General features: G+C 43.7%; 1 protein-coding gene across 1 annotated transcript in view; it reads right to left on the bottom strand.

Annotated features, from left to right (window-relative positions):
- The window catches only part of UNC5D (unc-5 netrin receptor D), a gene marked incomplete at its 5' end in the record, with an annotated part of 512,639 nt that extends 503,051 nt beyond the window's left edge, over positions 1-9,588 (bottom strand). Inside the window, one exon of the mRNA XM_081083068.1 lies at positions 9,486-9,588. Within this exon, the coding sequence (XP_080939194.1) occupies positions 9,486-9,588 (103 nt within the window). The remainder of the gene's footprint in view (positions 1-9,485) is intronic.
- Between the last annotated feature and the right edge of the window lie 4,743 nt (positions 9,589-14,331).

Here is a 14,331-nt window from a genome sequence, read left to right as displayed (position 1 = left end):
TCACACTGACTAAACCTGTAAACCTCCTGATTGCTTTTTTTAAGGAGAACAACTTAAGAAATTTCCGGATGCAAGCTGCTGGCAATCACTGGAGCTTCTGGTTCCAAGATGGAGGGAGACACAGGGTTGTCTGTTTAGATGCAGGATAGTTGAACTCATTCCAGCTCCTTTCAAAAGGCTAGTAACAAAATTCTTTGCCAGAGAAATGTGCATTTTGGGGGTTTGTATTTTTTCCCTATCTCTTTTAAAAAATAGGTTAGACCATTCATAAAGACACATTGATGAAAATTGTTTTTGGAAGGCCAACTGCATTGTGCCACTACACTGCATTCCAATACAAATTAAGACTTGATAATCTTGTTTTATAACCGTACACAGTAAGAAGAAATAAGGCACACTGCATGCAAAATTAATAAAGACAAGCCCTAACCGGCTTGGCTCAATAGACAGAGTGTAGGCCTGCAGACTCAAGGGTCCCACGTTCGATTCCGGTCAAGGGCATATACCTTGGTTGCAGACACATACCCAGTAGGGAGTGTGCAGGAGACAGCTGATGGATGTTTCTCTCTCATCGATGTTTCTAACTCTCTATCCCTCTCCCTTCCTCTCTGTAAAAAATCAATAAAATATATTTTTAAAAAAGTAATAATAATAAAGACAAATTATTTGGTAAACTATGCAGATTGATGAGTTAGTGTTATATTTCTAAAAAGTATTTGGTATCCATAATGGCATCATTAAAAATAAAACTACAGAACTAATTTGTAATTTTAGCTACTTTAATGAACATTTTAATTCCTTTTCTTTTTAAGAAAATATTATTGCTTAGCAAGCTCCTCAGAATATTTTACATACCACTATTCCATACTACGGTATACCATTTTTAATATACTCAAAATCTACTTTCCTCCAATCCCTCCTGACACAGCTCCTACCACTCCTTTTCCCAGATGGGGCTATTTCTGTTTATAACCATGAGAAGCATAACGGCATGTATACCAAGAAGAAAACAGGTATCATTTACAAATGTGTATTTATTTGTTTCTCCTATGCTCGGGCATCCAGAGCCCTATCTCAAATGTAACGAGAGCAGACTATTACATTGTCCAAGTAAGTGTAATCCACCTATCGATAATAATAAAAGCATAATTAGACCGGATGTCCTTCTGGATGACCTTCTGGCAGTCAGAGGAAAGTCCGGGTCCCAGGTGCCAGAGGGAAGCTGGTGCCGGCAGCCGGGGAAAGGAAGGTCTACTCTTGCACAAATTTCGTGCATCGAGCCTCTAGTTAGGTAATAAAAGAGAATAACATGGTAAGAAAGTAAAACAATGCCCAGACACCATTTGGGGACTCAGCGTCCAGTCCCCATACTGTTTATTGCTACCTGTCTGCCCTTGGTTGAAAAATCTCTAAACCTCAATGTCATCATCAGGGTGGATGTGAAAATACAAAGTGACCACAACTGTCAATGTACAGTTTCATGCAAGTGAATTGTTTAAAACAGCAGTTCATGATAGTGTCACATCATATACTTAATCATCTTTCTAGAATAGCAGTCCACCTAGGAATGTAGACTTTACAATATGTTAAGAAAACAAAATGTAAAACCCCTCTAACAGTTATTTAATTTTCTCTAGCAGCTAAATATTCCTGATGCTTTATCAAAATAATAAGTAAATTTTAGAAATTTTAAACTCAGTATTATTTATACCTTAACATAAAAAGGTTAAAGTCAAATATAAATATATATATACATATATATATAATTTAGCACGTGCTATTGAACAAGCATTGCCAGGTACTGAGTAACAGTACATGATGGTAGAGATGACTGTCTTGTGACAAAGACCCCAAACACCAGCTCCTACACATGTGACTATAACAATCCAGCTGCTTGGGGAACATCAAGACCCCGAATGAACACTACTGTTTGTTTGTTTGTTTTTAACCAACTGGTTTTGTTCTACACTATAACTATAGCCTACTTCTCTCGTTATCCTATACTTTAGATCATTTTAAGTGTAGCTCCAGTTAAGAGACACAGTAAAATACAGTGGGGCCTTGACTTACCAGTGTCCTGACTAACGAGTTTTTCGAGATACGAGCGGTCTCTCGGCTGATTTTTTTGCTTTGAGTCGCGAGCTAAAATTTGGGTTATGAGCCAGCTTCAGATACCCCACCACTAGTTGGCGCAGTGAACGTCACAGTGAATGAACGCCACAACATCAGCCCAGCATCACATGTCTCACTCATTCACTTTTTGATTTGACATATGAGTAATTTGAGTTATGAGCTCCGTCATGGAATGAATTAAACTCGTAAGTCAAGGCCCCACTGTAAAGGGACATTGAAGAGAGCTAATAGTGCCTCTTCTTTAACAAAACTTTTGGGCAAACTGTTCAACTTCTGGAGGACTCACTTTCCTCTTCATTACAGGAAATGAGGTAGATGCAGACATAAGTCTTCAAATACTTCAAAATAAAATTCAAGAGTGTTAAAGTATTTCATTTATCTTTACAAATGCTGGAATTAAGGCATTATATTGCATCGGAATGGTGCTCCCTGAATGTCTATTTGTTTTATGAGTAGTTGCATGTTTGTCTGAGTTAAAACTGACATTGTGTTTGCCTAGTCCTCCTCTGTTGGCATTTTTTAAATAGTCACACATTGAATTAAATTCCACTTCGTACTGGCTTCCAAGTAAAAAACAATATTGAAAATAAAAAACGTGAATGACTATCATCTATGGCTGATGGATGATGTCATCAGAGAGCATGGCAGAAATGCAGAATCTCGGGTTTGCAAAATCAGAATGTGAATGTTAACAAGAGCTGCAGTGACTCAAATGCACATTAACATTTGAAAGGCACTGATTTGTGAGTTTCAAATATTACCAGCTTAGCTTCCTTAACCCATGATCATTTATTTGGTTCCCCTTCTCTCCCAGTAGATTTTATTAAATTAAATTCAAATAAAGATGATAGTTTCTAAATAAGTACTGTTGCAAGCAGAAGCCACCAATCACTTTCAAACAACTCTAAACAACATGCTACAAATGCATTTAGAGGCAAATCTGCTCATTCAATATTTAGTAAGTAAACTTGCTTTTATAGTAAGTTATCAAAATTTATGAATGATATTAAATATAGTTATCCCACTACTGCTTGGGTTCTTGAAGTAGTCAGAAGGATTTCTTCCCTTTGGTTTCTTGAATCTCCTGCTTCCCATGCCTGCCTGCCAGTCAACTTCTGGAATGTCTGCAATGTCATTTTCCCTTCGACTTACCTGATTGAGAAATCACATTTTCAATTTAGGTAACAACAAAACATTTGTAAGTCTTTTCTTAGTCAGGTTGCACTTGTCATGGTGATATTTTCCCACATAATTCCTCCTATCCTTACAGGGCTGGGTTCCAAAGGGATCCATGTGCCAATGTCTCCCTCCGGGGAGGAAGTCTCTTTTGCACTTTGTGAGCCAGAAATGTGGGAGCAGATAGTCAATATCTGCATTGAGTGGAGCTGCACTGACCTCACTTGAAAGACAGCTTTCGGCTTTGCGTTTCCCTTATTTATGAAGGAAACCGCCAGAGGAACTGGTCATATAGGAAGAATACAGCCTTCACCTTACTCCTGTCTTCTTGGAAACAATCTTAGGAAGTAATTTATATCCTGTAGCCGTCTGATGTCTAAGAGAAGCCTAACACACGCTTATCATTTTTACTTTAGCCACATAAGCAAAACTTTAATATTTCTGCCCTCCAATTTTAGTTCAGTGTAGGAGGGGGTGGGTAGGGATGGGAGGGTTAAGGACACAATATGCTGTACACACCATACCACACACAAACCCACTTTCCAAAGAAATACTCCAAAAGCACAACAGAGTTTGCAATAGATTTCTAACGCCATCCAAACTGAACACATTAACACCCGCCTAATTCTGACAATTAGCTACACACGGCATGTGTATGTGCACAATAAGGCCATACGATGCAATGTGGCACAAACAATTAGAAGTTCTTTTCAAAGTGGAAATGCAAAATAGAATGAATATCTATTTTCTATAAATGAATCCAGCCATCTGCCTTGCGAGAGCAGCAGCAGGAGTACCCAAAACAGCAGAAACAGCAGCCTCTGGTGTTAACAATCTATTCTCAAATCTCATGCTCCACATTTTGCCAGCAAACAAGGCTAAAAATATAAGACATACAACAAATAGTCTCTTGGGATCTGCCATTCCATGGATGGTGTATTCAATCAGAGTAATATTTTTTGTTGAAATTCAAAATTGACCAAAAAAAAAAAGAAAAAAAGCAAGCTATCATATTAGACACGGGCGTTCGGAATGTTAAGCGTGAATCCAATCCCAAAGTATATTAAGCTGAATGGTGAGAGGGTGGTTGTTTTCACACAACATAAATCTCTGAGATTTATCTGAATATATTTATAGATTTATTTAAGCTACTCTAAACTCCTCTACAGTGCTCACAGTTATAGAGATATAATTTTAGTGCTCTGTCACCAGAATATCAGGGGCATTTTCTTTTCGGAGGAGTTTAGAAAATTGGCATTGCTGTAGACTGTAGGGCTGGACTACGTCGGTTCAAATCCAGGTTCCTCCATATACTAACTCCATGGTCTTGAGCAAGTTATTTAACCTTTGTGTGCCCTTCTTTTCCTACCTTAAAAAGGAGAAACTAATAATATCTCATAGACTTAAGACTTAAATGAGTTTAGATGTGTAAAGCTTTTAGAATAATCAATTAGAGACACCACAGGCAGCAATTACTATTATTCTTTCATAATCAGACAAGGTTGCAAAAATGCTTTCTCGTAAAAATAAGCATAATCTACAAAGTGGTAGCAGACGACGGCTGCTCTCATGTCAACATTGACCATGTAGCCAGTGAAGGGGTGAGCAGATAGGCGTCTTTATCTGGAGTGCACAGTCGAGAACGACAGAGGAAAGTTTCCATCACGCTGTCAGATCATGAAGGCATCGGGATAAGGAGGACAGAAGAGAAGACAATGACAGGGCTGGTCAAGTAGCCCTGTCCGGAGTATAGAACAGTCAGAATTAACGGTAAAGGTGTAATCAGAAGCAGGGCACATCTGGGCTTTCTGTGAACAGATGTGCCCGTCCACTAAGAGGACACCTGCACCCCCACCACCACCACCTTCCTTTCTCTGTGCACCTGTCTTTGGATTATATTTTAATGCATGGGATCTGGGTCTCCAGACTCTGTATTAAAACAGGAAGAAGAAAAGTCTAAGGGAAACGTGTCAAATATTCCCCATCTCTTGATAAACCAGTTTTTTAAATATTTTTTCTTTATTGATTAAGGTATTACATATGTGTCTTTATCGCCCCATTGTCCCCTCACACCTCCCCCCCACTCATGCCCTCACCCCCCCTGTTGTCTGTGTCCATTGGATAAACCAATTTCTTAATAAACCTTCAAAGTTGGCACCATTTTAAGTTGAATACTATATTTTGTAGAAGGAGGACAATAAAACACAAATTTACAAGTCAGTGAGGAGATAGAAAAGTATGTCCCTAACTGTAAGACAGCAAGGTCTAGAGGACCTCCCAGAGCATTCGTTGGGCTCCCTGGGTTTTCCTACCCTATTGGTACCCCTTGAAGAACCACAGACCCACAGATGGGCCATTCAAATCATGAGGAAGGATGGAGGGGGCATCACTGTTTGTCACAGTCAAGACCATGGAAAAGCGTGACAAGTGCTGCCGCTATAGAGCCAGGTCACAACACTGAGACACTTAAGAGCAGAACACTCTGTCGGGTAGGAAAATATGGTCCTGTCCACCCCCGCTCCACCCCCAGTCTGCTCAAGGTAAGAGCACAACCCAAGGGTCAGAAAAAGACACGCCTGGCAAGAAATTGAGAGAAAAGACTCTTTTCTTGGAACCCTATAGAAAGGACAGTTTTTTGAGGAAAGGGAACTGAATGAGGAAAAGAGGTGGGGTTGAGTCGGGATACGCTAATAACATTCATAAAGGAGAAAATGACTATAGATTTAATACTGCATGAACTAGGTAGATAAGGAGATTTAAGCACGCATATACCATATGACCCTATTATGCCTATAAAATAAGCGTGTGCTTCTCTTGCCCTTAATGCTTTACTACAGTTCTTGTAAGGAAGATTTCATTGTCCAGGAAAAATTTTAAAGCAAGGAATTGTGCAAAAGCTCAATCTGTCTAACATTATCTTCCTCCCTGCCTTCATTTTTTAAAATATATTTTTATCGATTTCAGAGAGGAAGGGAGAGAGAGATAGAAATATCAATGATGAGAGAGAATCATTGATCGGTTGCCTCTTGCACGTCCCACACTGGGGAACCAGCCCACAACCCAGGCATGTGCCCTGACCTGGAAATGAACCATGACCTCCTGGTGCAGAGGTCGATGCTGAACCACTGAGCCACGCTGGTAGACTAGGACATCTTATGTTCAGTATCTAATACAGGATCCCAACCAGAGCAAAAGCAGTACTCCTTGTTGCAAAGAACAGAAACCAATCAGTATGACAACATGGTATGGATTCAATTAGCACTTAGCAGGTCACGAATAACTTTTAAACAACCTTCTTTTAAGTTGGAAAGTGTTGAAATATACAGTAAACGTGGCACCAAAGTGCCTTCCCCGGGGAAGGCAACACCAGTCGGGAAACATAAATCCAAACATAAATCCAAAGAGGCAAGTCTTGCTTACAAGGGAGGGAAACAGAACCTTGCTATTTGGGCCACTACTGGTTTCTGCAGACACTCCCTTGCCTCAAGCATCTTCCTCTCTCATTATATTCAGAGCCTATCATCAGAAATCCCCCTCTGAGCTTCAGAGGGTTTTACATTAAGTGTGGGATAGGAAAGGGAAAAAGAAAGGGGGGGGGGGGGAATGGTGCAATCATGAAAACAAATAAATGATGAATAACTGTAAGGAAAATGCTGCTGAATGGTTAAACATTCTTAAATCCTTGAAGCAAATGGCATAATTCTATCAATCCTGTTAAGAAGGGAAGGCAGCCGAAACCGGTTTGGCTCAGTGGGTAGAGCGTCGGCCTGTGGACTGAAAGGTCCTAGGTTCGATTCCGGTCAAGGGCATGTACCTGGGTTGCGGGCACATCCCCAGTAGGAGATGTGCAGGAGGCGGCTGATCGATGTTTCTCTCTCATCGATGTTTCTAACTCTCTATCTCTCTCCCTTCCTCTCTGTAAAAAATCAATAAAATATATTAAAAAAAAAAAAAAAGAAGAAGGGAAGGCAGACTATCTTGGTTCAAATCCACAGGAAAAGGCCTGCAGAAGAAAAGACTAGTTACTTGAATAAATAAGAAGAACCTGGGGCCAACCAGAAACAGCCTGGGAGACTCCTGGGCCAGCACACCACAGAGCGCACCTGCCCTTGCTTTCACTGAATGGCCACCTCCCTGGGCTGGGAGAACTTAAGTAGCATTAAAATACCCGTGCGTTCTGAGAACTCCAATTGTGCCCACCTGTCCAAAGCCAGGTACACGTGGCTTCACAGGTTCCACAGCCTGCTGACTGAAGAATCTCTGACAGATGCTAAGGGTAATGGACTTCATGCCCCAGGAAGTAAAATATTACAAGGGAAATATTAGTCAGATTTAGTGCTTCCACTCCATGTGTCTCGCACATTATTACGATCCATGTAACACATTTACGGTAAATAAGCCTGCAGAGTGTACAGTATGTTTTCCAGGAGACCTTTAAAGAACAGCTTGCAGACAAGAGGTGCTAGCCTTAGTTTCACAGCCAGCAAAACTCGATCCAAGAGGCTTCTGGCAGGCCCCCTCTTCTCGTTTGGGGCTGGCTTCAAGACAGCTCCACCAACCAAAGTCTAAGGGGTCAGGACTCAGAGTCAGTCACTGTTAGGTGTTGATAACTCATACATTTAGGTCAACATCCAGAAGAGAAAAGGCTGGCTTTTCCCCATCACAGTAGTATATTGACAACAACTCTGAGCTGACTTTGCAAGGAGGCTTCTCAGTAGTAAATGAAATGGCTGAAGCTTGTGCTTCCTCCAGCAAGGAAAAGAGAACCATGCCTGCTCACCGGCCCCCAGTGTGTGCAATCACTGAGGCGCGTTTGTAACCCTTTCCTGCTTTTTAAAAAGCCTGCTCCCTTAGGAAAAAGGAAAAAAAAAAAAAAACTTTTCAAGAAATGAAATGCAAATAGTCACTGAACAGGATCATAAAACGGAAAGCCTCGACCTACTTTTAAAAAACAATTCCTTATTCCAGACAGCACGGCTGCTTTTAACAAGCCGTTTAGCTTTTATAAAAATGAGAGTATGTTGGTTCTTTTGTGATCGTCCTCGATCCTTCCCACCCCTTTCTGCCTCGCGGCCACTAGAGTATGTCCAGGATGGCCAGCAGAACAGGGGGGAGGTCGACACATCAGTTCCATCTCTCACCAGACCAGCGTTAGGGACATCATTTAATGCAATTACATATTCTAAGCCAAATGGATGCCACCCGGGGAAAGGGAAAGGGAAAGAAGGGCGGGAAGGCGAAGCTTCCGGATTGTTTCAAAGGTAAAGCCACAATACTCAAGCTCTGTGCAGAATGTCTCTGATCAGCTTCAAAACAAGTCCGCTGGATTTGTCCCTAAGTTCATGCTCCCTGTCCTCGGTCAAGGTGGAGCCGAAACCAGTTGTACAATTGCACTCTGCTGGAGTCCAGAGGATCCAGGAAAACAGGGTCTACGTTTTTAAGTCGGAAAAGGCAGCGGACTCCCTGCTGCTCCGTGGGGCCCCGCGCTCGCGAGCTCCGGAGCAGGGCTAGGCACACGGTAGGGAGGACGCGCCGGCCAGCGGCCTCGGGCCAACCGCTTCTCGGCGCTCTGCACTGCGGGCACAGTTACACGCGGGTGGTGCGCACAGTTCTCCCAGCTCCCGCACCCACGCAGCCTCCTCAAACCAAAGCCCAGGGCCACCTAAGACCGCGGGCTAATGTCGCCCGAGGGGTGTCAAGCTTAGCGGACTTCAGCCCTGGTGCTACGCCCTCTCCAAGCCCACCCCACTGAGCCTCCCATCCCAGACCCCTCTTCCCAGGAACTCTTGGACACCACGATGGGCGCCCACCCAGGAGCGACCTGGCTTTGGAAAGAAGTGGAGAAAACGGGGGACAGCGAGACTGGAGGCAAAGAGGTGGGTACTCCAGCCTGCAGCAATTGGGGAGGGCTTGGGAAATGGAGCGAGGCAGGAGAGTAAAGGGTAAGGGACCCGTGACAGCAACCTGTAGGATTACTCCTGGTCGCAAACTTGGGGTGGGAAGCAGCGGTCCTCTGTGAGGTCCTCCGCCCGATTCCCACCCAGCTGGGTTCGGTGCGCGCAGAGGCGCGGGGCTCAACTTGGGAAGCCAGCGCCGGAACTGCGGGTCCCACTCGGTCTTGCCGGCGCCCTCTCGCCTCGCCCCCAGCCCCGCCGCCCGCTCTGCCCAGCGCTTACCTCGGGCAGCCGCAGCCCCCGCCGCCCAGAAGCAGAGCCCCAGCCACGGGAGCCACCGGCGCGCTCCTCCCGCGCCTCCTCCCGCGGCGGCCGCTCTCCCCATGATCTTCGCCCGGTTGCCGAGAACGGTTCCTCGTCCACGCCCGGGAGCCCGGGGGCGCACGGCGAGCCCGGGGCTGAGCGAGCAGGTCCCGAGGGTCTTGAGCGAGTGACTGCTCCACGGCTGCTCCCTACAGCAGCCGGGCAGGGCGCACCGAGACGCCGCTGGCCGCACACCCAGAGCAAGAGCGCGCCCCCATGGCCTCCCACGGCGGGGCCGCCGCTGTCGGATTGCTGGCTGTGCCCGCCGCTGCCGGGTCGGGGACTACCGAGTGCAGAAACGAGTCCGCATCGCTAATGAGACCCCCGCGGCCGCCCCGTCTCCTCCCCTCCGAGCCGCAGCCAATGAGCCGGGCCGGGGCGGGGCGGCGAGAGGGGCGGCGGCTGGCGGCCGCGCGGGGCGGGAGGCGCAGGTGAGCCCCGCGGCGACCGCGCGCGCCCCCCGGTTCTCCACGCTCCGCCAATGAAACCCGCTCCCGAATCGGGTCCAGACTCCGGCTCGCGGAGACCGGCCCGAGCCTCAGGATGTGAGCCCAGCCGGCGGGCCTCTCGGCGGCGACCCCAGCGCCGAAAGATGTGGCCGCCGCGGCAGCCGCACTCACAAGCTGCTGCTTCCGCGGAAACTCTGTTTTGTTCAACTTTGAGCCTTTCACAGCCGTGCCTCTCCTCCTTCCATTTTTTAGCAGCAGATCAGATATCACTCCTGAAAAACTCAAAGGAAAAGAAAAAGACTTTAAATGCCAAGGTGGGAAAAACACACTAGAATAAAGCCATTGTTGCAATTATGCAAAATATGCGCGCACGTACCGTGGCACTCAGGAGCTGTTTGGGGGAATTACAATCATGGGTGCTTTAAGGGGTGTGTGATCCATATTCCTTTTTGCCACCCCCCCAATTCCCTTGTCTGTGATCATAATCACTCCGGGATCCCCCAGATTTTCAGAAAGCTCCCTCCCTCCTGATGGCTCCTATTGTGTTTGCTGATATCTAGGCCCTGGGAATTGCCTTTATTCTAGGTCTCAGGGAAAGGAAGTCATGCTGGGCCCTTCCTAGAGGACAGACTTTTCTTAAAAGTGTGAGTTGTTTTGAATAGACTGTCAAATCTTTATTTAACTGCTTTTGAAAGTATTTCATGGTTGATTCTTATTCTCCCCTCTGCAGAAGAGTAATTTAAGAGTGATTGGGTTAGGACACACTTTTCAGAGCAAAGAACACACCTGGGAAGTTGACCCTGAGTCCAAAGCTCCAAGGTCAGGGCACCAAATTCTCTCTCACAATATGCAGTCCCCAAAAGGGCATCATAACTCAGCTGGTCAGCACACGTGTCCCCTTCTGCCTGCTTGACCCCAATAGGAAATGCAGTCTTAGTCTGAAAGAAAGACAGACAGCCTTCCCAACAGTTCCCCACTGCCCACACTCAATGTGGATACAAGTACTTTTTAAAAACCCACCTTTCTTTCAACCTGCTATTTGTTTCCAAAAACACCTTTCTCTGGAGAATAAACAGCTTAAAACAAGGTAATTGTTCTGGGTAAGGTAATTGCACTAACTCACTTTCTTCCAGAGAAAAAGAGGATGATAGGCAGAAAGATTGATTCCCTGATCAACATGTGTGCCCTCCTGCTCCCGAGTGCCACAGGCATGTGAATGTCAGGGGAAAGAGCTAGTTTCCTCTAGTCTTCTTGCAGCTCAGTGAAAGGTTTGGGACCTGCTCAAGAAAAACGAGCTTGGGTTAGAGAGCAACCAAAAGACTTGTATGCATGCATATTAGCATAACCAGTGGACACAGACACTGGGGTGGTGGGGGCTTGCCTGGGGTGGGAATGGCTGGGGTAGGGGGAGTTCAATCTGGGGGTCTGGGGGAAGAGACATATATAAAACTTTAGACAATAAAAAAAAGAAAGAAAGAGAAAACCAAGCTCTGGGGAAGGAATGCTTCAAAGCCAAGTGATGTGGGGCTGGCTAGGGACTTGCCTGAGGATCTCTTTAGAATCTTGGTAAATGAGGGTTTTGTCCTTTTTCCTCTGAGAAGGTGAATTGAGAATTAATCTACCAAATATGCTTTACCTGTCTTGTGGAAAATAGTCATTCATCCTCCGACTTTCCTTATTCTTCAAGCTATGTGGCAGTTCTATCACAAATGAGCATTTTCATACAAAAATGAAAAAAGAAAGAAAGTGTAACTGACCATGTTTCCAAGATGGTATTTAAATATCACTGCTGTCCCCAGAGGGGAACAAAAGTAAAAACAGTTTTATTTTGAGAAACTATCAAGGAAAAGATGAGACCATAGTAGGTTAAAAATATAAGTAAAATTGCAAAGACAGATGAGAGAAAAGGAAGAAAACCAAGAACTTTCGATTGCGTACTCTGCTCGAGGACTAGGTCTTTCATACAATGTTGTTTAGAGCAGAATCAAACTCTTCAAGATGGGCACTATTACCCTTGTTTGGCAGGTGAAGAAAGTCAGCTGAGATAGAAGTGATTTGCTCAGGGTCACATAACTAAGTTGCTGAACACCCAGAATGAGACACTAGCTTGAGAGCAATTCCAGGCCCAAGACCAAGACAGAGGCAGTGTCCACTCCATCAGGTCTTCCAGAGACATCCCACCTCATCCTCCTCAGTTTGATTTAGCGAGTGGGCTGGGAGAAGTTGAATTGTCAGTGTAAACCCCGTGTTACATGCCATGTGTTGGATGTATATAATGTATCAATTATGTTCCATATATTTATATACCCTGTATTAACCTAATCCTGGCTATCTGAAACATGTATGAATTGTATTCCATTTCCGTTAGAGATATATTGCCATCCATTGCTACTCAGGGTCATGTGTCTGGCCAAGGAGAAGAGCCTAGAATAGTAGAATCAGGATGCGATTCTAGTCCCAAAGGTCTAGTCCCTCACACTGCCAGGGGCTGGTTTTGTGGCCTTGGGCAAGTCAATGTCTCCTATATTTCATTTGTAAAATGAGAGTGTTTTACTAGATGGTTTTAATATCAATCATATTTAAGATCCATCATTTTCAACTCCAGTGTGTTACAATATTGAATACTCAATACAACAAAATTGGAAATTAAGTCACCTCTTTTGGAATTGGGACAATTATGTCACAAATACATTGTGAGAGATTATTTTGAATTAGAGCCAACCCATAAATATTAGCTGTGACCAGGTAATATTAATATAATTAATAGACTTAGTAAAGTATTTTTCGCAATTATTTGTTATTTGAATTGACCATATTTATTTTCCAACATGTTATACATAAAGGTAAAGTGATAGAAAGTTTCTATTTCCATTGTTTTCTTTTTATTCAAATACAATGAACATATATTAATTTCAGAAGTGCAACATAATGATTTGAATGTTGTATATTGTAAAATGATCACCACAATAAGTCTAGTTAACAGCTATCACCACAAATTTACAATTTTTTTCATGTGATGACAACTTTTAAGATCTTTCTTAGCAATTTGCAAACATACAATAAAATATTAACTGTAACCACCATGCTGTACATTACATCTCCAGAACTTATTTATTTTATAATTGGAAGTTTGTACCTTTTGACCCCCTTCACCCATTTCTCACACACACAGCAAACACACACAGCACACAACACACACACACACACCCTACCTCTGACAACCACCAGTATGTTCTCTGTATCTATGAAGTTAGTTCTTTTGTTTTGTTTTTTGTTTTGTTTTAGATTCCACATATAAGATCAGACAGCATTCGTCTTTCTCTATCTAACTTAGTTCACTTAACATAATGCCCTCAAGGTCCATCTATGTTCTCACAAATGGCAGGACTTCCTTCTTTTTCCATAGCCTGTTGATAATTTCTAGCCAAGCTAGTCTCAAAAAATAGAAAATGTTTAAGTCAAGTCAAAATGAGAGGAGGGGGCATAGACATCAGGCATAGAGTGATATGTCCTAATTACAATAAATTATTTGTAAGTGGGTTACTATAATTTCTGAGGAAAAGCTCTATATATGCCTGACAAAAATTATTTTACATGTTTGATCCTACCTGTTTGGTGTAAGTGGTAAAACTCCAAGAGAAGTTAAAGAAGGTAGAAATATTTTACATGAGTAAAGGGGAAGGATTTGCTGTTCTAGGAGAAGGGGAAGAAAGAGAGGACCCAAAGAGCTGGTGGAAGCCATGCCTGCCAAGATGTGGCCTTTCTCTTTAGAGTTCAGCCCACATTAAGATTATGGAGGCAAGTGAACTCTTTTTGAAAAATAGTGACGAGATTGCAGTTCCCACCTAGATTACTAAAGACAAAACAGACACTCAGAAGAGAGAGAGAGAGAGAGAGAGAGAGAGAGAGAGAGAGAGAGAGAGAGAGAAAACAAACAAACACCTTACTCATGGAAGCTTTCAGAAAGTATGGAAACGTTCTTAGACAGCCCTAAACAATACAACTGGATTCTTTTAGGAGAAGGAGTTGCCTCATTTAAAATCTGAATGAAAGCAAAGTGTCAGAAGTCACTGTGATCAAGATTCTTGGGAATAGAACACAACTGTCCCTTAAAAAAAAAGAGGAGATGGGCTTATGAACATTGATTAAAGACTTAGAAGAGCTGAGAAGGTTCCACAATACCTGTGTACACCACTTTTAGTTAGCCTTCTGGACTGAACAGGGGGTGTTGGTTGTAACCACTGTAGCCATCTTTCTCTCTCTCTTTCAGCCTTTTAAAGCTGCACACAGATCCTTCCCTAGACATGGGTCAAAGG

The sequence above is a fragment of the Myotis nattereri genome (genome assembly GCF_964212035.1).
Source record: "Myotis nattereri genome assembly, chromosome: 2".
Taxonomy (NCBI): domain Eukaryota; kingdom Metazoa; phylum Chordata; class Mammalia; order Chiroptera; family Vespertilionidae; genus Myotis; species Myotis nattereri.
Note: the sequence above shows the minus strand (reverse complement) of the source record. Positions and strands in the feature narration are given on the sequence as shown.